General features: G+C 40.7%; 1 protein-coding gene and 1 long non-coding RNA gene across 7 annotated transcripts in view; one reads left to right on the top strand and one right to left on the bottom strand.

Moving 5' to 3' along the window:
* Positions 1–20,668, top strand: part of KLHL29 (kelch like family member 29) — a 387,198-nt gene that overhangs the window by 246,317 nt on the left and 120,213 nt on the right. For all 5 annotated transcript variants that reach the window (XM_064411797.1, XM_064411794.1, XM_064411793.1 and 2 more), the window contains 2 exons: positions 2,471–2,612; positions 3,350–3,898. In XM_064411797.1, coding sequence (XP_064267867.1) covers positions 2,471–2,612; positions 3,350–3,898 — 691 coding nt within the window. The remainder of the gene's footprint in view (positions 1–2,470; positions 2,613–3,349; positions 3,899–20,668) is intronic.
* Positions 402–9,718, bottom strand: LOC135295933 (uncharacterized). 2 transcript variants are annotated; one of them, XR_010357969.1, is made up of 3 exons: positions 9,615–9,718; positions 7,596–7,709; positions 402–1,558 (listed from the first exon to the last, which is right to left on the bottom strand). It is a non-coding gene; the product is annotated as an uncharacterized LOC135295933 (long non-coding RNA). The 2 variants fall into 2 exon arrangements; XR_010357968.1 differs by lacking the exon at positions 402–1,558 and adding an exon at positions 5,733–5,907.

Below are 20,668 nucleotides of genomic sequence, written 5' to 3'. Positions count from 1 at the left end.
TGTAGGATTTAGCAAAGCTGTACTTCCTTCTTTACCCATTCTGGACAAAACATACAGGTTCTTTTAAAATTGTAGCATGTGTGTCATTCTGTATTATTTAAGGTAGAGGAATTTTTTTCTTATATGAACACAGTTTAAAAGCAGCTTGGGAATGTAACAAAGTTAAACAAGATTCTGCCTGTCTTGACAATGCCTCATAATAATGATAAGTGTGTATTTCAAACCCACTGGTAAGACCCAGTATATACAACAAAGAAATGCCACACACAGATGCCACATGTGGAACACAGAGATGCCCATTTCTCTGTATTGCATTTACATTTTTTAAAGCTTTGCTTTGGAATAAGTATTGGTATTTCTGGGAGAAGTATTTTAGCTGATATATAGGCAGAGAATGGTGGTGGGTCTTTTATTTATTTATTTATTTTACTACTTCAGAGTGCTTTGGCTGAACAGAGTGCTTTGGTTAAACAGCTTAGCTAGACCCAAAGGGATACTGCTAACATGAACTGGTAAACCACCAGAAGTGTTATGTCCTTTTGTGTCAAAGACCTTGTACAATAGAAAAGCTAAAGGTATTCAGGTTAATGATTTTCTCAGGACAATTTATAAATAGAAAGCATTTCAAAACTGAGACTTATTTCTTCCCCTCCTGCCCTTTCTTCACCATGAACAGACCAGAGCTCTTACAGCTCTTGACTGTCTGCATGTCCTCTCTTTATGACTTTTCTGACTAATTTTTATTTCAATTGCAAAAGTTACAGAGGTGGTCACAATGGTGGGGACATAAGTAAATGTGAATCTAAAACCAGAATATTATTGTCCTTGGTGCAAATAAAATAGAAAAAAACCCAGAGAAATTACATTAAAAAAAAAAAAATCACAACCCTCTATTCTATGGAAAAGAATAAATTGATGAGTTTTGGAAAAAAAAACAATTGCAGGAAAAAATACATAGCATTTCTAGTGGGGGAAATATTCTCATTGTGGCTTCTGGGAACAAAGAGGGCAGCACAGCAAAACCTGTGTCCTCTGTCAAGGTGTGCACACACAGCTCCTGACTCCAGGAGCCCACTAAGGATAAAGCTCAGGCAGAAAAGGGAGTGGGTGTCAGGAGAGATCAGAGGCTCTTGGGTGAAGGGGGGAGCACTGGAGCAGGGCAGGTGCTTGTGGGGGTGCTGGTGAGGAAGAAGGGCAGGCAGGAGGAAGCAGCTGCCTCCGGTGGATTCGGAGACAGGAGGAATGACAGATTGGCTTGGGGAAGGTGTGCATGTATTTGCAGAGGGCATAAATGGGTTTGCTAATAACTTCCTTTCCATGGGTTGATTGAGGTACTGGTGATGGGTGAACAGGCTGCTGGTGTTGACAGAGATTTCATTGGTACAGTGTGACCCAGGGCATTTATGGAGCTGCTGTACCCCCATCTCTGAGCTAAATTACTTCCCAGATGTGAGGCAAACAAACAATCACTCAGACTGGTCTCCTGTTCTTTATGGCTTCACTCTTCAATACTCATTCAGCAGTAGGCAGCTGGTTCCATTTGCTTGGTTTAGAGGTTCTGACACCAGTAAAAACAAAACAAAACAAAAAACTTTTAATCTTCCAGCAATGAAATACACAGCAGACTTAAATAAATTAGACCTGTTGGAGCACCCTTGTTTTCTACAAGTCTTTTCTCAGCAAAGGCATGATTGTTTGGGAAGGTTCCCTAAAACTGCAGCAGGGGTCTGGTGTAGCATTTAAATCCATGTGATAGTTTCTTCATCAAGAGATCTCTTTCAGATCATGTCTGCTTTGATGATTATTCAGCCCAAATTCTTCCCCTCCTTTACAGTTATTTTAACCTCTCTGAAGACCTGCCAGCATACCCACTTTAGCAGCCAGTGATGTTATGCTTTTTTTTATTGGCATTCAATTTCAAGGGTTGACAGACAGTAAATACGAAGACTTCTCTTTACTGTTCTGCAGTAATTTGTCCTACAGTTGTAAATAAGTCTCTCTTGTTCTGCCTCCTGCTAAACAAAACTCACTATTTTTGGACGAAATTGAGCAAACAGAAGATTGTTCCATTTTATGTAACTGCCACTGAGTGGATATTACCATATCTGCGTTGTTTATTGGGTTTGGGGTTTTTTATGGCAATTGATGTGACTTATTTCTGAAAATACTGGTTTGTTGTGAATTTTTTAATGTAGATCTATTAAATTTCCAGAAACATTTTTTAAAAATATATTATATTTTTATACAGACATCTCATGCAAGCCAGGAGGTCAGTCGCAGAATCACAGAACTGTTAGGGTTGGAAGGGACATCTGGAGATAGTAGTCCAACCCCCAAATGAATGATATTTAAAGATCTTAGGTTATCCTCTTGGATGGTAACAAACAAGCAAGCTGCTAGTTATGAGGAAACATAATTAATCCCAATAGTCAAAACATTTTTATTCTGTATTTTTCTTTCTCTCTGGTAGACACCTTGCATTTCCAAGACTGAAAATCAGCCTCAAGGACTTGCAACAAGCGTCAGGTGGGGACAGACACCCATCAATCAGTCCACGCCTTGGGACACCGATGAGCCTCCATCTAAACAGATGAGGGAGAGTGAAAACCCAGGTAGGTCTCTAATCTTATTTGTAATTCTACCAGGGAAAATCGTTCAAAGCAAATTCAATGCACTATCTCCATTTACCTCTATAAATTAGACTTCATTGTGAGCCCTTTCTTTATTCTTTAGCAGGGGTTTTCCCTCATTGTAAAGACCCCTCAAGTTTCTTCTATGCCAGTGCTGATACAAATGTGTTAAGATGCTGAAAGTTCATTAGAGTGGGGGTTTTTTTATCCTTCTCTCTCTTCACTGGAGGGAAAGGCACTCTGTATTACTTTAAGCCTTCTTTTATGTCCAGAACTACCTGAAATGATTTCCAGCTTCCAGACACATATCATACATTGTGCTACTATGCCAGCCGCCTAATTACAATGTCTTTGTAGTGGCTGGAGCACCATTATTATACACACAGAGTGTTTGTCAGGGAGCCGTGAAAGCGCAGCAGGGAAAGAGGTTAATTTTCTTGGAAGCGTGTGCTTAAGCTGCATAAAGTGCAAAATACATAAAACCGCAAACATGCCACATGTCACCTGACGAGTATTTTAACAATTGTGCTCACATCGCTGCAGCAATTTTATGCACTTACTGCCTGGGAACGGCTCCAGATCCCAAACTGCATTAGGTATTGTTCAGCGGGGCGTGTCGGTGCCGTCCACGGGTGCGGGAGGGGAAAGATGAGGGTGTTGATGTCTGTCCTCCCCCATGCCGAGCCCACCTCCATTGCTCGCCTTCCTTCGTGCCACAGGTGCAGCACCCTGGGTCACCACGGTGGCAGCAGGCAGCCAGCCCGCCCTCATCACGCACTCCTACGGGATGACACAGCCGCCCACCTTCAGCCCAGCCGCCAACGTCCAGGCCCCCGTCATCGGCGTCACACCGTCCCTCCCGCCGCACGTCACCCCCCAGCTCCCACTGATGCCAGGCCACTACCAGCTCCAGCCGCAGCCCTCCCAGCCCCTCAGCAACATGGTGGTCAACCTCCAGAGCCAGCCCTTGTACACCAACAGCCAGCCCCTCAGCATGTCCTCCATGAGCGGCGTGGGCCCAGTGGCCCACCCAGGCCCCGGCGCTGTGGGCAATGGCCACCTGGCCTGCCCCATGCTGCCGCCGCCGCCGCCGGCCCTGCCCTCGGCCGCCCTGCCCAGCAGCGCGCCCGCCACCAACGGGCAGGCGGCCGCCCCGCTGCCCCCCAACGCGGCCGCGGTGGGCGGCCCGGACAACACCAACGGGGTGCAGATGCTGCGGACGATCGGCGTGGGGAAGTACGAGTTCACGGACCCCTGGCACCCCAAAGGTAAGGCGGGCCAGCTCGGCCCCCTCGGGCGCGCAGCGGGGGCGGGCGGCGCTGACCCTCGGCATCCCTGCCGCTCTCTGTGGGCCCGCCAGCTACGGCGGCTGCCTACGCGCTTTCCTAAAGTGCAGAGCTTTTGTGAGTTACTGACGACAAAAAGCAGCGTGTTGACAGGAGGTACGACAGGCTGTGGGAGAAAAGTAGTGGAAAACAGCTTTCAGGCCCATCAGATAAGGTGGTGTTCCCAAGGGTAAAGCAGCCATCATCCCATGCCTCTCCCTGTGAAATACCCCATGTTTCCATCCAGCCCCTGTCCCCTGGCTGCAGTTGTGCCTCTGCCACAACAATGACCTCCTTCTTCAGCCCTTGTCTTCTCCCCACTCTGGATGGAGCTCAGGCCAAACACAAGGCAAAGCTGGCTGCAGCTGAACAACCCAACATGTTCAGCATTAAGGGGAAAACTCTTCATTACCAGCTTCATTGGGCTCAAATGCTGCAAAACTCATGACTGAATACTCACGAGCGTTCTGAGAGGCTGACCTTTTCTGAGGAGTACTTTGTAAATGAGCCCCTCTACTAGGTCACAGTGGAGTGTTATTTCCGAGTGTCTTACCCCAGACACTTCAAAACTACCAGCCCTCTGTGTTCCAAGTGTCTGATTGCATTTGGAGAGTTTTCCCTTCCTCCCTTATGAATCACAACTGGGCCACATGTACAGGTAAAGCAAAATGGAGTTTACAAAAATATTAATGCAGACCTATCAGCAAAATCAATTAAATTGATTTTGTAAAAAACAGCACCTTCATTAAGTCTGTGATATTTTATGTATGCATTTCTATTCAGACACAATCCATGTGTAAATTATTTATTTGCCACAAGCTATTAAGTTCTGTTGTGTAGCTTTGAATTAAAGACAAGGAATCTCTATTAAAAATGATTAGTCCAATAACTCTTCCTGCTCTTTACATAAATTGTACTTTGGTATGTGTAAACCCTTACCAAAGTTCCCTTGAAAAGAAGCTCAGATACAGTCTCAGCAGTACTTTTGTGAAACTAGATATTTGGATTGCTTTTAAGTTTCCAACTCCAAACCTCTATGGTGAGGGCTCTTGCTGGATGATGAGCTTCTGAATTTTTCTTTGAGCTCTATCTAGATGGGCTTTAAATGACCCTGGCCCAGTTGGATAGCCAAAAATTAACCAACAATTATAAAACTATTGTTAATTCTTTCCCTTTAAAAAAAAAGAAAAAAGCCCAAAGTCTACAAAAGCAATTTGTCAGGTCACGTTTATAAGTTACAAACCATTGATTTTGTAGAAGGAGAAAGGGCAGAGATTTATACTCTGTCCTGGTAGACTGAGTTCTGCTGGATGTCTCTCTCCTCCATGGGAGCTATTTGTCTTCTAAGAGACATCATCTCCACTTTCCATAGCCACCTATCCCAATTTTCTGCACTAGGTACTCAGATGCATGATCAAATTAACGCAATTTAAAGGATTACTTGGTGTCACTGGAGACATGTGCAAATATACAATACAAGGGAAAACACATAAGCTTAAACCACTTTCAAGGCAGTAATTTGATCACATATCTGAGCCCTAGTGACACTAACCTAGTGAGACAAATGAGCATGTCAGTGACTGCACACTTGAGGTTAGGAATACTCCTAAATGCCTCGCATACTTAGGGCCAGCAGCATGAGCTGTTATTTACTCTTCCTCCATCAATTAACCTTCAGCAGATCTCTGGCTAGCAGATGCAGTAAACTTCAAATCAAAGCCTAAGTTAAAAGATCGTAAAATATTTAATCAGTCTTTAATATTTGATTTAAAAATTCTTAGTCAGCCTTCTTGCTTAACCTGCTGTAAACCCTGGTCTAGCCTAATAGTCCGTGCACCCCAGAGACCAGTCAGCCTGGGAGATGTTCATTAAGGTGCAGAGCAGAGTTCCTTACTGGAGGATGCCAGGCATGCCAGACCTAGATCTGCTCCTGCATTGGGAAATTCCTGTACCTAGGAGAAACAAGCAGTATATCTAATCATGGCAATTGCTGACACATTAGCCATGCTGTACCTCACAAACTGCAGGCTAGACAACTGTTTTTCCAGGATTAGAGAGCTTCTCTGTGACCACCAGCTATTGAGTTGTTCCCACAGTGGTTAAAAGCAAACAAACAGAACAGAATGAAGCATGCATGTACAAATGTCTCGTAAGCAGGACCTATTTTACAGAGATAAAGTAATCCCTTCCTCTGTTTCCAGCCTAAAAAGTCCTTACGTCTAAAGCTGTATTTCTTCATGACATGCCTGAAGTCAGAGAAGATATATGTTGGATTTGCTTGTTTTGAATGAGAGAGAAACAATCAGGAAAGAGGAGACAACTGGGTGCTGAAGCAGACCTTAAAATCTCACTAGAATGAGATTCTTAATATAAACTCCTTGAGTTTCAATGTGGCTTGATTATCCAATTATTTTATGTTTTAGTTTCTGCCCTCAGGGATTTCAGTCTCGAAAGCCTGACTGATTTCACAGTCTTACATGGTAGATACCTTTCTCTCCAATAATGAATGGAAACTAGGAGACAGTATTAAGCTGTTCAAATATACAAGTTCAAACTAGTTCCCTACAAGTTTCATTTAAATATTCTCTCTCTTTCTTTGGGAACCTTGGCTAGTATTATAATAAGGACCACTGCTAATGGCCTTGAGATCTATCTCATTATCCTGTGGAACTCTGAATTATTATTTCACTTGACAATCCAGTCTTGTCCAGGTTTGAATAATTGCCCAACTATCCCTTAAGTGAAAGAACAGTTCTTTCTGGTTAATATGATAGGGTTTCTTATATTTTTAAATTTTCTTAGGGAGTTGATTTGAAACATCATGTTTTATTTCCCATAATTATCTTTCCTTTGGCTGTGTACGTGTATGGGCCATTTTATACTGTGTTCATTTAGAACTAGGTTTCTTCCTCAGCTGTTTCTAAATACACATAAACAAAGACGTTGCCAAAAGTTAAAGACACTGCTGTTTTATTTGCAATAGGTCAAGAGATCTCACATGACTGAAAGAGTAATTTCCATGGCTCTGCAAAAAATGCATTTTGATAACAAGAACCATGATATAGAACAGATTTATCATTCTCCAGTGTTAAACCTATTTTTTACCTAATTCTATTGAAACTGTTTGTAAGAAAAATGGTGCATGGATTAGAGAATCTTCTTGGTCAGAATGGGTTGTGTTCTTTAAACAGAAGTTAATTTTAACTGCATTATCTCTTTACTTAGTGAATTTGTAAAGTTGTTACATTACAAGATACAGAAAGAAAGTTTCAAAGGAATTATTGCTTTTAGCAGTGTAGGAAGAACTGTAGAGCTGCCTTGTGAAATGCTTGGGATTTTCTACCATACATAATGAACAGGAGTTTTGGAAGGTGTCTACTTTGACCTGTAGTTTCCCTTTGGATGGGATTAATGCCAAATACTCCTAGCTGACTTCAAAAGCCATGACACCTTAACACAGACATGTAACCAACTATTTTAGGATAGAACCAGCCCTTGTTTTCCATCCATGTCCTAAATCTTGCTCTATAAAATAAAGTGCCAGAGCAATTGATATAGTAGAATATTCAGAAACATAAAGACGTTAATTGCAAATGTATTCAGTGAAAATCCGCTGAAGTTCTCATAGCCAAACTTTTACCTGGGCTCTTCAGAAAATACAATTGCAAAGAATTGCAAAGAATATTCAAACTGATTTTCAGGATCTTCAGGCTACATGATGTGTCCAGCACAAATTGTCACTTGTACAATGTGCCTGCAGGGAAAAGAGAAAATCATCCCTTCAATTTCTGACACAAGGTACCAGTGTCCTGTGCTATGGCACAGTGGCAGAGACCGATGTCAATGTGCCTGCCAATCCAGCTGAGCCAAACAGAGAGGGATTAATCAGTCTGATGAAGGACTGGGAGAGACTGGTTTCCTTGCAGAAACTGAGTAACTGAGATGTAGTCCTTGTCTGTTTCCTGGAGCAATATGCTTCCAGATATTCAAGACTTGTAAATCCAAAACTGAGCCCCTGGTGGGATACCTATGATATCATGTAGAACATAAACATTCCAGCTTGGATGCTGAGATCTATTACACATTTGGAACTACACTCCCTTCATAAATTTGATATACTTTGAAGCATAGTTTCTCTCACAAAAAATGAGGAAAATGCAGTACTTTATTGCAGTACTTACTCCTGCAGTGTAAAATTAACCATGGACATCATGGGGTTTAATTTGTGGATGTTAATGGAAAAAACTGATGTTCGTTTCCATAGTATTTGTGTTCTATAATTCTTTGGTTTGCAGTCCTTAACTAGTGGGAAAAGAAAGCAGATGCTAATTAGTGTTCAGAGTGTAATGACTGTAGAAACATAACAATATCAGAAATAAAATCTGAATGTTAATCCTTGTAACACTAATTTCTTAACACTTCATTTTCAAGCATCAGCAAATAGCATGAACTAAACAATAACAAAACTACAAAGGAATACTGTTGCATCATCACTTATTGATTGCACCTTTCACACTTGACTTTATTGCATTGGAATTCTCATTAGGCCTCAGACAATATTTACTTTCCTTAATCATGAATAGTAACAAGGCAGAGTACGTTTTGTCAATAACTATCAACTTTTTCTTCAGAAAAGGCTGAATTTTCAAAGGGATTTCAGCTTGACCTGCATTTCTGTGAGTGCACCTATTTCAGACATGAATGCTGGGGGTGGAGAGTGTTTCAATTCTTCATGTAACCTAACATTTGTTATTCTAGTAACATTAGTTAAAGGATATGGTGTGATGAAGACTCTAAAAAGCTTCTTTTCCATTCTCTGCCTTGCACCAGAATACATGGCCTGTGTAACCTAAGGAAAAAGTTTCCTTTTGTCTAGAAAGATAGAGAGATAAATAGATTTTTGAAATTATAGATATAAAATTATATGTAAAATTGTGTGGTGTGTCTGTGTACATGTATATATACATATAAATGGATATGTGTGTAGGGAAGTGTAGGGAAGCAAATCTACAATAGAAGTAACTGCATTCTCTCCAATTGTTTGTAGCAGAGTTAGGTTTACATGGATCTGTTAGCATTGTGCATGCCTCTTACTGTGTTTTTCCTTAGAACAGTGGTGATTTCCAAGGATGGCCTAAATGGTACCAAGGCACAGATGAGTAGTGGTCATTTGTAAGTTCAACTTGGTAATGATTCATTAGAGTTCACAGCATCACAGAATGGTTGAGGGTTGAAGGGACCTCTGGAGGTTGTTTGGTCCAGCCCCCTTGCCAAGCACGGCCATTTAGGGCTGTTTGCCCAGGACAACATCCAGATGACTTCTGAATGGATCCATCCCAAGGATGGAGACTGCACAAAGCCCCTGAGCAAGTGTCAGTGATCCCCACTCAAGAAACATGTTTTCTCATGTTCAGAGGGAGCTTTCTGTGTTTCAGTTTTTGCCCAGTGCCTCTGGGGTTCTGACAGGTGAGGATCATGAAAGAAGCCTGGCTCCACCCTTTTTGCACCCTCCCTTTAGGTGCAATTTATGTGCATTTATGTAATTTCAATTTATGCACATTGATGAGATCCCACTGAGTCTCCTTCTCTATTCCAGACTGAACAGCCCCAGCTGTCTCAGCCTCTACTCCTAGGAGAGGTTGTCCAGTCCCTTCATCACCTTCATGGTCTTTTGCTGGACTCTCCAAGTATGTCTCTCTTGTATTGAAGAGCCCAGAATTGGACATGCCACTTGAACTGAGGCCTCACCAGTGCTGAGCAGAGGAGCAGGGTCACCTGCTGTGATCTCATAGCAATATTTGGCCTAATGCAGCCACCCCAGAATACCACTGGCCTTCTTAGCTGCAGGAGCATGCTGCTGGCTCATGTTTTAGCTTGCTCATGCACAGTAATAAACTTGAAGCAAACAGGTCCTCTAAAATTAATTTTTTATCAATATTAGTTACCATCTTCTTTGATTAAAATAATCTTAAAAAGACGGAGAAGTGGATGAGTGTATCTAAGCCATCACTTGAGTGAAAATGAAATACATTTCCCCTTTCTGTGGTCCAAGCAGGGTATTTTTTGTAATTCCTGTCCTTTTAATGTCACTGTTGGTCAGGTCATGACAGACAGAGATTTACTGCATTGAAGAGTCAAAGAGGACTTGTAATCGTCCTAGAACATTGCCTTGCTAAACATACAGCATAAAAAAGGTGATTGAATTATCTTTTGATTGACATCTCTCAGTATGTCAGTGACTTGAGATTTTGCATTTCAACTGGAGGAGGATCTCAGCACCACCAATGTTTTACGTGGGTTATCATAAAAAAAAATAAAAAAAATTGGGGCGTTGATGAAGTGAGTCAAAACTCCCTGAACCTGTTTTTAAATGTCATCTGGTCCCTGCTGCTATTTTTTGTATGTCTTTTTTTTTAAATAAACGTCAGATTTGCAACTGTAGTTTATCTGTTGAAAATACAGAGCTGAAGAACTTTAATTTTACTGTTGCATTATATTATGTCATCATTTGCAGATCCACCTAGTTAATTAGACAGTGATACATTTGAAGTTGTCTTGAATTCCTTCCCACTCTGTAGTCTTGAAGTTTGCTTAGAATGTGGTTTCGTACTAAATATAGTTTGGTCCATGACAGTGGCCATCAAATGCATTCAACATAAGTCTGAGAGGCGGCGGAGTTCTGTTGAATTACTATTTTATCTCCGTCCACACAACACTATATTCACAAGGTGCAAAATTTCTCAGGGGCTGGATGATAACCAAAATCTAGGATCTCTTTTGGCACAGAATGCGTAAGTGGCAACTTTTTATAAATACAGACCAAATTTTCAGGCAGGCTGCCTATCCATCCATATATCCATCCATCCATGTATCCATCCATCCGTGTATCCATCCTTCTAAATACTGTTCCAGCAATCCCTTACAATTAGCTGGAACTGCATTTGGATGTTCTGAAAGTTATTAATTATCCAAAACACTTGCAGAGTTGACATTGTCCTTTCAGAACTCCTTCAGAACTCATGTTTCATATCTGGTTTCTCTGATGTTATCTTCCCTTAGTCATCTATCTTGTGAAACTCTTGACACATATTTAGGTGCAACCTTGTCTGCATCTGTCCCTTTGGGTGCAACAGGAAACATAACCAGTTCCCTTTCACACCTGTGCCTGGAGCCACTTTAAAGCTACCTTTCCTGAGCATTCCGTTTGCTCCACAAGTTTGTCTTTTCCCAGAATTTCCCACTAAGATTTCTTCTTCTTCACAGCAGCATGATTTCACTTCTTTTGATATCATGACTTAAAACACGGACTTGTTGTAGCTGCTACAGTGTCACAGAGGGGACTTCACGCTCAGTCCAAGCTCAGAAAGCTAGGTCCATCCAGTGCCAGACTGTGCATTTATGTATATATATAAATGTTCCCAAAATGGGCTATTCTGTGACCTCTGGAGATCTCCAGAGAAGCAGATTTATTAAATTGCAAATGAGTTTTAGTTTCCTTACAAGAAAGTGGAAAAGCTTTTTTTTTTTCAATTCAGCAGTCCTCCATGGAGCAGTGTCTAAATTCTGAATGAAAAAGAGTCATTTCTATGTCATTGCATTCAGAATGAGAATTATTCTGTCCCATGTTAAATTAAAAAAATCTGAACAGATTTGTGAAATGCAAATATTTCCAAATAGTGACTTTTTCTTACCCTACTGTACCTTGAGATTGCTAATCATAAGCTCCACTGTCCCACAGCGAGGCAGGCTTTGAGTCCTGGTCAATAATAACAAGACTAATAATAATAACATGGGATTCCCTAACACCTTGAATCTTCTGAAAAATATCATCAGGGATGAAATCATCACAAGGAAGAGGGTAGATAAACTTGGAGAAATGATTACTCATAGACAAAACTTCCACCATCTAAATGTGCAAATAAAAGCAGCCTGAAGTTTTGTCCTATCAAATTCAGAAAGTTATGGCATTATGTGTTTTATGTACTTACTGCTTTACTGGAAGAATCTCTGGGCTGCAAAAAAAAATCAGTAAGTTCAAGGATTGTTTAAGTCAGAAGCATTTGCCTAGAGAAGGTGCCAAGATGCTTAGTCAAGTTTGCACATATCACTATGCAATACTTAAAACAGAATGGAGGGTTTGCCTCAAGACTTTGTACATTGTATTTTGTACAGTTTTGCTCATTGGCATTACTGAAAATAAATAAAAAGAATGTAGGATTAAAGAGAACATTATGTTTTTTATTCATGATTCCTCTGATATTTCAGATGGAGACAAAATGTGTTTTGCTCATCAACCTGCACATGGAAGTATTTTGGTGAGGATGAGGAGGATGGTACCAAAAAAGACAAATTCAGCTAAAATAAAAGGAGTCTCAAGAGCAATGTGGGCTGACACTCCTGTTCAGTCTGACTGATTTATAGAGTATCCAAATCCAATATAAAACCCAACTCTTCTGTGTGACCTTTTCCTTGTGAAGGAAGAGGGAAATATTCCTTTTATCCCAGTGGTTCCTTTAAACCAAGGATCATTTTGCACAAAACACTACCATCCTGTGGAAAACACAAGGAGGAGCAGTGGTTGTAGATTCCCATTGCCTGTAACCTAGGAAATACAAGATTGTGCTCTTTGACTTTTCCAGCATGCTGTGTGAACTTTGTTACAGATGTGGATTCTCCAGGTGACTGAATTTGCTGTGCTGTGATGTTTTTCTTTTAGATATTCTCTTACCATAGCCATGCTGTGCCATTTTAAGAACAACCCTTTTCTTTGAGGGTTTTGTTTGTTCTTCTGTAGGATGGTTAGAGCTCTGATTTGGAACCGCTGTTGCATATCCAAATAGAGAAACACTTTTTAGGAGCATTTTAGAAGAATTTTTTCTAGATGGATAGCAGGTACCTCCAGCAGGAATCACTCGAGTGATTTCAGGTTTAGACAGATGCAGATATTTAATCATCCATATATAAAGAACCATCACACTCCAAAGAATTACATCTTTCATTTGTAGAAATGTATCAAGAACAGCGGCTCATATTCCTTCAGCTCCAGAATAACAAACTCTTCATTGTATTTTTACTTGCTGGAACAGCACAAGCAAATCTTGTCCAAGGATCAACTTTTCAAGGACAGTCAAATCTGCTCAAGAGCAGAAATTCACTACATTTCAAGAAGAGCCTATCTGTAAAAAGCCCACACCAATAAGAATTTCTTCCTTGAGAAATTAAATGGGTTCAGCAGCCCTGTGCTGGAACTGCCCTCATGTCTTTGGATAAGCCATCATTGCTTTATTCTTTTAATTTCTTTCTTTCTCTCAAAACTGCCATATGGGTAAACCTTGTGCAGTGAGTCTCTGTGTAATCAGTCAGGGCTGCCTTAATTCATTCACTTCCAGGGAGATAAAGTGGTGCTGAGAAAAACTCTAGGCTTTGAGGGTAAACTCAACCAAGAATTTTACTGAAGCCAGGTAATTATTTTATCGTGTATTTTTGTCCAAATTTGTGGATGTTGAGGTGGTAGATTCAGTATTTCAGGAAGTTTTGGTATTTCCTGAGACTGGAATCTTCTTTTTGTGTTGTAAAGAAAGTAGAGAAGATATATAGATCTTCTTAGGTACTGAAGATGTATATAAGTGTCTAGAAATAATGTGTTAACATATTTAGAAGACAAATTCTAAATATCAAAATATGTCTTAATGAGAGAAGGAACCTATTTAAAAAATGTGAAGTCCTTTTACATATACTGAGTTTGTAACACTGTCTCATTTCTACCCATTCAAATGCACTAAGAATGTTGGGGGTTTAATATAATTTCTCACTGGGTTAGGAGGTAGCCAGCCCTGGAGTGGAGTGGGACCACCTAGGTACCCCCTCAAAAGGGGTATCCATATTTCCTCCAAGTGAAATAAGATAGGCGGTTTAAAGGATAGAATTTATAATTATCCAGACTGGATCTAGCTTATAATTACATACTCCTGACCTATGCAAAGGCACTGAAATTAATATTTCAAGTTTGGAGGGAAGAAGGTGGGTTTGGCTGGGTTGGTAGTTGTCTGTCAGCCATGAACTGAGGACCAGGAGAGTTCAAGGAACCTCCCTTGAATTTTGAACTTACGTCCCAAAAACAGATAAAGAGACATTTACTTAAAATCTTAAATGGAAAACAGAATATGTAAAAAAAAGACACTGCAATAAGGAAAAGACAGTGATAGCATCTTGGATTATTATTACATGGTTAATAAATGAGAAAGATAAATAATTTATATTCAAAACTGAAGTCTTGGTTATAAGAGCTCTAACCCGCAATCGGGTCTGTTAAGTAAGATTCCTTCCCGTGATTAAATTTAGAAAGTGAGAATGTCACTCAGTCATTAAAGGACAGGCAGCTAGGGCCATGTAGATCCTAGGTGTGTTACTGAGTACTGGGAGAACAGAGCTCCCCCACAGGTTCTGGCTGTCTGGGGGGACTGGGCTGTCTCAGAACATGTCGAGGTCACCAGGGCCCAGTGTGGTAACAGCTGCACTGGGCTCCTCTGGATGCCCCCTTGAATCACTCTTGGTTCTTTACTGCACTATGAAGGTTTCCAGAGATAGGATGTGGGCACTTATACACTTAAACAACTTGAATTCATCAATCCATTTTAAATTTCATGGATAGAGTCAAGAGTCTCAGCAGATGGACAGCTCAGCATGAACATAGCTTTTCTGTCAGAGGAGCTGGCAGTATAACAAAATACAATTTTTAAGTTATTTCACTGTCATTACATTTTGATAATGTTGGATCAAATCACCTAAAATTAATACATTATTTACCTATTGGATGGATAAACAAACACATCAAGCCCCTTTTTGTGATCAAGGTGTCTTGCCTCTTCTGCCTGTGGAGAGCTACTTCTGGATGTGATACACCCAATCATTTACCAAACATCATTTCATTAGCACCACTAAAGCCAATTTGGCCATATATTTTCAACAGTTTTGAATCAGGATTTGTTGAACTTCTACTTATGCTGTTATCTCACACAATTTCCAGTGCTGTCTTACACTGCTGAAAACACTAAGGCCTGCTAAGAGGGTTAATGCTGAGAGAGGCTTACATACCTCATTGAGGAGCCATCATTGCAGTAGCGCGGTGTCCCGCAGGGGGCTTAAGCTTCTCGTTCAGAGTGACTCAGAAAAGGACAAGAGCTGTGTTCGGGTTTCCACCAGCGCTCAGTCTTTTCTCAAAGGCTTCCTCACTAATTCCCAGCTCATCACGGTCCTCATCAGCCTGTGTAATGTGCTCATCACACGCTCATTTTCAGCTTTTGATTTGGCCTGGCTGTCTGCTGGGGAAGGTTTCCTCTGGTAGAAGTCTCCAAGTGCATGAACAAGTGAGCTCTAAGTGTTACTAATAAAAAATCCTTTAATCCACTTTAACAATGATAAATTGGAACTGAGAACTCCTCTTACTTTACAGATACATTCAGTTCAGAATTTCACTTAAGTCAGGAAATCATTTTATGGGCTAGAGAAAAGTCCTAAACACCCTGATGTGGACGATGGGAATGAAAGGCCAAATGCTTAATTGCTCTTACTGTATCTGAAGCACCTACTGATGACTGAAGCTTCCACTGACATGGCTGGTTCATATAAAATTCACTAGTCTTTGCCACTAGTTTTATTCTTAATTCACTGTCGAATTTCCCTTTTTATTTTCCCCGCATTGTAGCTGGTACATGATGAAAGAAAATAACTGATCTGGGACACAGAAGTTCAGATTGAGCAAAGATCTGTCTAAAATGTACTTCTCTGGATTTAGATGGATTTGCTGCATTGTCTTGGTAGTAAGTACCTGACACCTAAAATCTGTATTGTTATCTACCTGCTGCCCTATGTTTGCTTCTATGTTAAAGAACATAGCATGATCAGACACAATCAAAAATAAAGTCTCTTTATTCTTCTTCTTTCCCAGAAGCATGAGAGATCTCTCTAAGGACTTATCCACAATGGTTTGTGCCTCTTGTAATCCCTACAGATCTCAGTTTCAGTAGTGGCACTTGAACATTTCCCAAACACAGCTCGCTGCAGTGTTACACCAGGCTGGAAGCAGAGTCCAGGCAGCAGGGAGGGCTCCTGGGGGGGTGTTCACCCTACCTGGCCTTACTGTGGGGCTCCTTGCTGGGACACCTCACGTACCTCCTCCATGCCATCATCTTACGTGACCTGATCAGTCTTCAGAAGGCAACTCACATCCCAGTGCCTGATTTCCAAGCATCCATCCATTATCTGGCAGCAAATGTAGGCTCATTGTTTCATGTCTGATTTTGAAAATCTGGCCCCAGCAGCAGGTTTCTGTGCATCACTGTACTAACATCTGGCTTTTACTGGCTTGGCAGACTGTCTGTATCATTAAGTAGAACGAAACTATTCACTGATATGGATGGAGATGATCCTGCATCAGTTTCCAAAAGGACAGTAGGGCTATTGGCAAATTAAATAGTTGAAGAAATTCTCCATCTCTCTTCCTTTTCATGATGTATCAGGGACTAAAATTGAGGGGAAAGCAGAAAACAAACTAATGTGAGTGTAATTCCCAAATTTCAATCTTCTGTATATTATGGGTCATTACCCGTTAATTTGCTAAATGGCAGTTTCCTATGAAAGAAAAGTTTTGTTTAGCTGTATAATGATGACAGATGATGTAATTAGTATCATCCTTGCACTGAGAATGATAAAAGCATTTCTTTTGTGTGTCACTGCTTTTAGACAGTATAATATCAAAAATGATAACAGTGTGAAAATTGGACCAGCCGCCTTCGTATTGTGCACGTAGAATACCTCAGTAATATGATACAAGTAATGACAGGTACTTTGCCATATATTCATTTTCTCCACTCTCTAGCCTTTATATCACAGCAAAATTAAAGCACAGCACTAAGCAGACCAGACGTGCCTAAATGCAGACCCATCTGATGATCCTGTAAACGGCCAGCGTCCCTCTGCTATTGCTGGTTATGATAATTAAGCAATTGCAAACAGGAGTTTTGAGGGAGAACATTGAATCATTTTTCAGTTAGAGAAGTTGGGGGCTATTTTAATTTCAGGCCACATTTGTTTCTTGAATTAGTTTTAATTATATTCTGTATAAGAACTTGCCCCATATCCTGGTCTTGATAGTGGTAGATATTCTCATTTAAATATAAATAAATGCCAAACTTATTTAACATGGAAAAGTGACTGCTGTGACTGTGTAGTAACAATTTTCTCTTTGTTGCCATGGTTTGGATTTTTATATAAGCTTTGCAAATATAATAAACCTAATGGAGCTCTTCATCCAAGGAAATGGGTATATTCAAGAAAATAAATTACATTTTGCAAGCTAATGAGCTCTACTAATTGTGTTTATCCTTGTGAATTAATACAATTTAAGCAAATCTATCCCCCAAAATCAAGCATTTGATTGCATTTTAGCTGCGTGGAAATCAGAACATCCGGATCAAATCCGAGTTTACTGGATATCCAAGGGGTAGGGGGGAAGGTTAATTTTCATTGACTTGTGCAGCTGGCGCTAGATGCTAGTAAAGTAGGAAAAGTTAGATTTTGAAAGTTCTGACTTTTATTTGCTTCTTTTTTATCCAACTACTTCCCACACAGGCAGAATTCCCAACAAAGACTTCTGTGTGATAAATCCCATGTAATACAGCAGCAGGCATGTACAAGTCATGGTAATTAGCCCACATGCCCACAGGACAGGATAAAGGAAGACAGCAAAAGGGAATAACAGTTGTACTTTCTAAAAGACAGCTTGTCTTCATCCATTTCCCTCTCTCCCTCCTTTTCTCACACTTCCCTTTGCCAACATTGGATTTTGGTTGTTTTTTTTTCCTTCCTATAAACAGGTTTTTATTTCAGAGAGGCATTTCGAGAGATGCAGGACAGATTAGAAAACTCTCAGTATATTCTGGCAGATTTTAGGTTATTCTCCCAGTTGGCTTCTTGGAAGGATTTCAGAGAGTAGAGCAAATGGTCAGTTTGAACTCTTGAAACTCTGCAAATAGCCCCAAAAACTCTCAAGCAAACTCGATTGGTCAGCAGGAAGAGGCAGGCAGGTGCTGGCCAGAAGGTTTGTGCTTGAGGAGGGTGACAGCAGCTGTCAGCAATGGTCCTTATGGAGGCAGTTTAGCTCGCCACGTGTTGGGTTGCTGCCATTTTTAACACCGTGAGCAAATGCATGCCTGAAATGAAGTCTGAGCCTGGCTGACTATACTTCCTTAGTCCTGGCTGCTTTTTTATCCTGCCAGATCATTTTCAGCACTGATGCAGCAGTCCCAGCAGTTAACAACCGTCACAGATTCCTCAGCCAGAGCTGGTGTGAGAGCAGAGCTCTCCTGTTTCTCAGCAGCAGGCCCCTCGTCACTTAAAACCTGGATGGGGAAGCAAGGCCAGCCTTCCTTTCTCAGCCTGTGAAAAAATGGCATCTTAAATATGGATAGCAGACACAAAACAGGCTCAGAAGTGAAACTGTTGGTTTGTTTATTGCAGCTTAGTTAAGAGTCAGGCTGATCTTTCCTTGACTGCACTGAAAAAAAATCTCTGGTATTCGAGTACTGAAAAGGGCTGTTAAGATCTGTCTTCTAGAAGTTTTGGATTAATTGCATTTGTGTAGTGAGAAGAGCACAGCTCCTCAGCATTGATGTAATTGTACTGTTACAAAGATACTTTGAGTGACTTATTGTAGATGAGTGACAAGCTTCACTCTTAAGAGTGAGCACCAATATGTTTGTTGATATAAAACAGTGATTTTAGAAAGTTTGATAGTAAACACAGCAGTGGCTAAACAAAATCTAGTGACAAGATACACTTGATTATTTACTGTAGAGAGGACAGCGTCGGAAAAAATTGTCAGGGGGACCCTGATCAAAAAAGGACCCACTTGAATTCTAAACTCCTTTTCAGAGAGGGGTTTAGCTGCTGGATCCAGCCTTATCCCAACAGTTTATGTCTTAAAGAATTATCTGTGTGCAACCAATCCTTTGTATCATGTAGCTAAGATTTCAAAGTTTAGCATGCTATTAATCACTTACCAAGAACCTCTTGTGGCAAGAAATCTTTCAGTTTTGAGGAGTAACCTTGAGAGGTGTCCCTACCCAAGGGGAGATCCTGGTGTGCAGCTTGCTGCCAAGCAGGGGAGCTCAGCAGGCCCTGGGCTTTCCATTATTTATGGAGCATGATAATTGACTCATAGTCATATTTGCATACCAACCACATAAGTTAACTTCTTCCAAATTTTCCTTGAGTCAGACCTTGTTCGACACTGGGGTTAGGTGGGTGCACTACTCAGATCAGCCCTTGGCTGTTGTGTTGTTGTCTGTGTCAGCTTTGAGCTGGATACAACTACCATAACCAGACACATCCATGATGACCCCACTGGTGGTTTTCACTTGGAGAGAATTACAGGAAATAAAGGTCAGGTTGGGGGAAGGTGGGAAGGAAAGTCACAGGAATAAAGAAGAATTGAGAATGATTGTATGACCACACTGGAATAATAACTTCAGGATAAAAAAATACTAGTAAAAGAAATAGAATTGTGAAATAGAATTTGTATAAATAAGTCTTGATGCACAGAGCTGTTCTGGATTCCATAGATGCCAAGCTCCTCAAGGAGGCATTGACATAGGCCATAGTAACTTCAGGGATGCATGCAGATAGATACATAACTATAGGGTCCCAAAGTACACATTAATGAAACTATTATCTTGTCAATGATTCAGAGTGCAGAGCTATCTTTAGCAGAAGTTACTATGATTTTTCATAAGAGAACATGGAATTTAGTGACATTTTTATTATTTGACATCACATCACTGTTGAAAAGTAAAGAGGAAGCCAGAAGAAAGATAAAGTACAAAAAGCTTTACATGAAAAATATTGTTCACCTCTGATGGAAACTACAGGCAGCTAGGAGAAAAGAATCTGGAACTTTTTCAGTTCTTGCTGTTGAAAGATTTTGATAGGAGCAGTTTAAAAGTTATCTGTTGCAGCAAAACTGCATCTCAGAAATGAGTATGGCTATGATGACATGATAGCTTTGGGCTGCTGACTTACTGCACAGACCCCTGCGTATCAGCGAGAGTTAAAATCAAAGTGGAACCTCTGTTTTGAACTTCCTTTTTCTGCAGCATTTGAGCAGATCTTCAGCGTTTCATGTCTCGCTGCGTGGGGTTGTAGAGGTCACTTCTCGAGCCCCATTGACCCCATGCAGATTTATTGTGGAATTGTTTCAGTGAAAACAGAGCTTTGAAGCATCATGCACGTTGCCTGGTGACTCCCACAAAGTGCTGACCACCCCAAGTCTGAGGGAAGAGATAGCTGCACAGAGCTGAGCTCTATTATGGGTTGTAAAGCTGGGAGAGGTTTGAATGATAGAAGGAGTTCTGGCAGGCTGCTAGCTCTCACCATCTGGGAAAATGGGAATGTTTATTAATAAGAACCTTTGACATGAAATGCATGATATGTGCCCTCTGTGCTAGGCCCATGATTAATAATATTAATTATGGGGAGTTCATTATAGTCTCATGGGGATGTGATATGTAATTCAGCCAGCGTTTCACTGTAAATTTGCATTAATGTCCACTTTAAGTACAGTAGCTATCTATAGCAATGCAGAAGGAGCTGCAGTCAGTATGTACAATAACATAACCTCCTTATTAAATGATGGTAGACTTCTACTTCAAAGAATTA

This window comes from Passer domesticus, chromosome 3 (assembly GCF_036417665.1).
Source record: "Passer domesticus isolate bPasDom1 chromosome 3, bPasDom1.hap1, whole genome shotgun sequence".
Classification (NCBI taxonomy): Eukaryota; Metazoa; Chordata; class Aves; order Passeriformes; family Passeridae; genus Passer; species Passer domesticus.
The sequence above is the reverse complement of the archived record's forward strand: the minus strand, read 5'-3'. Positions and strand labels throughout refer to the sequence as shown.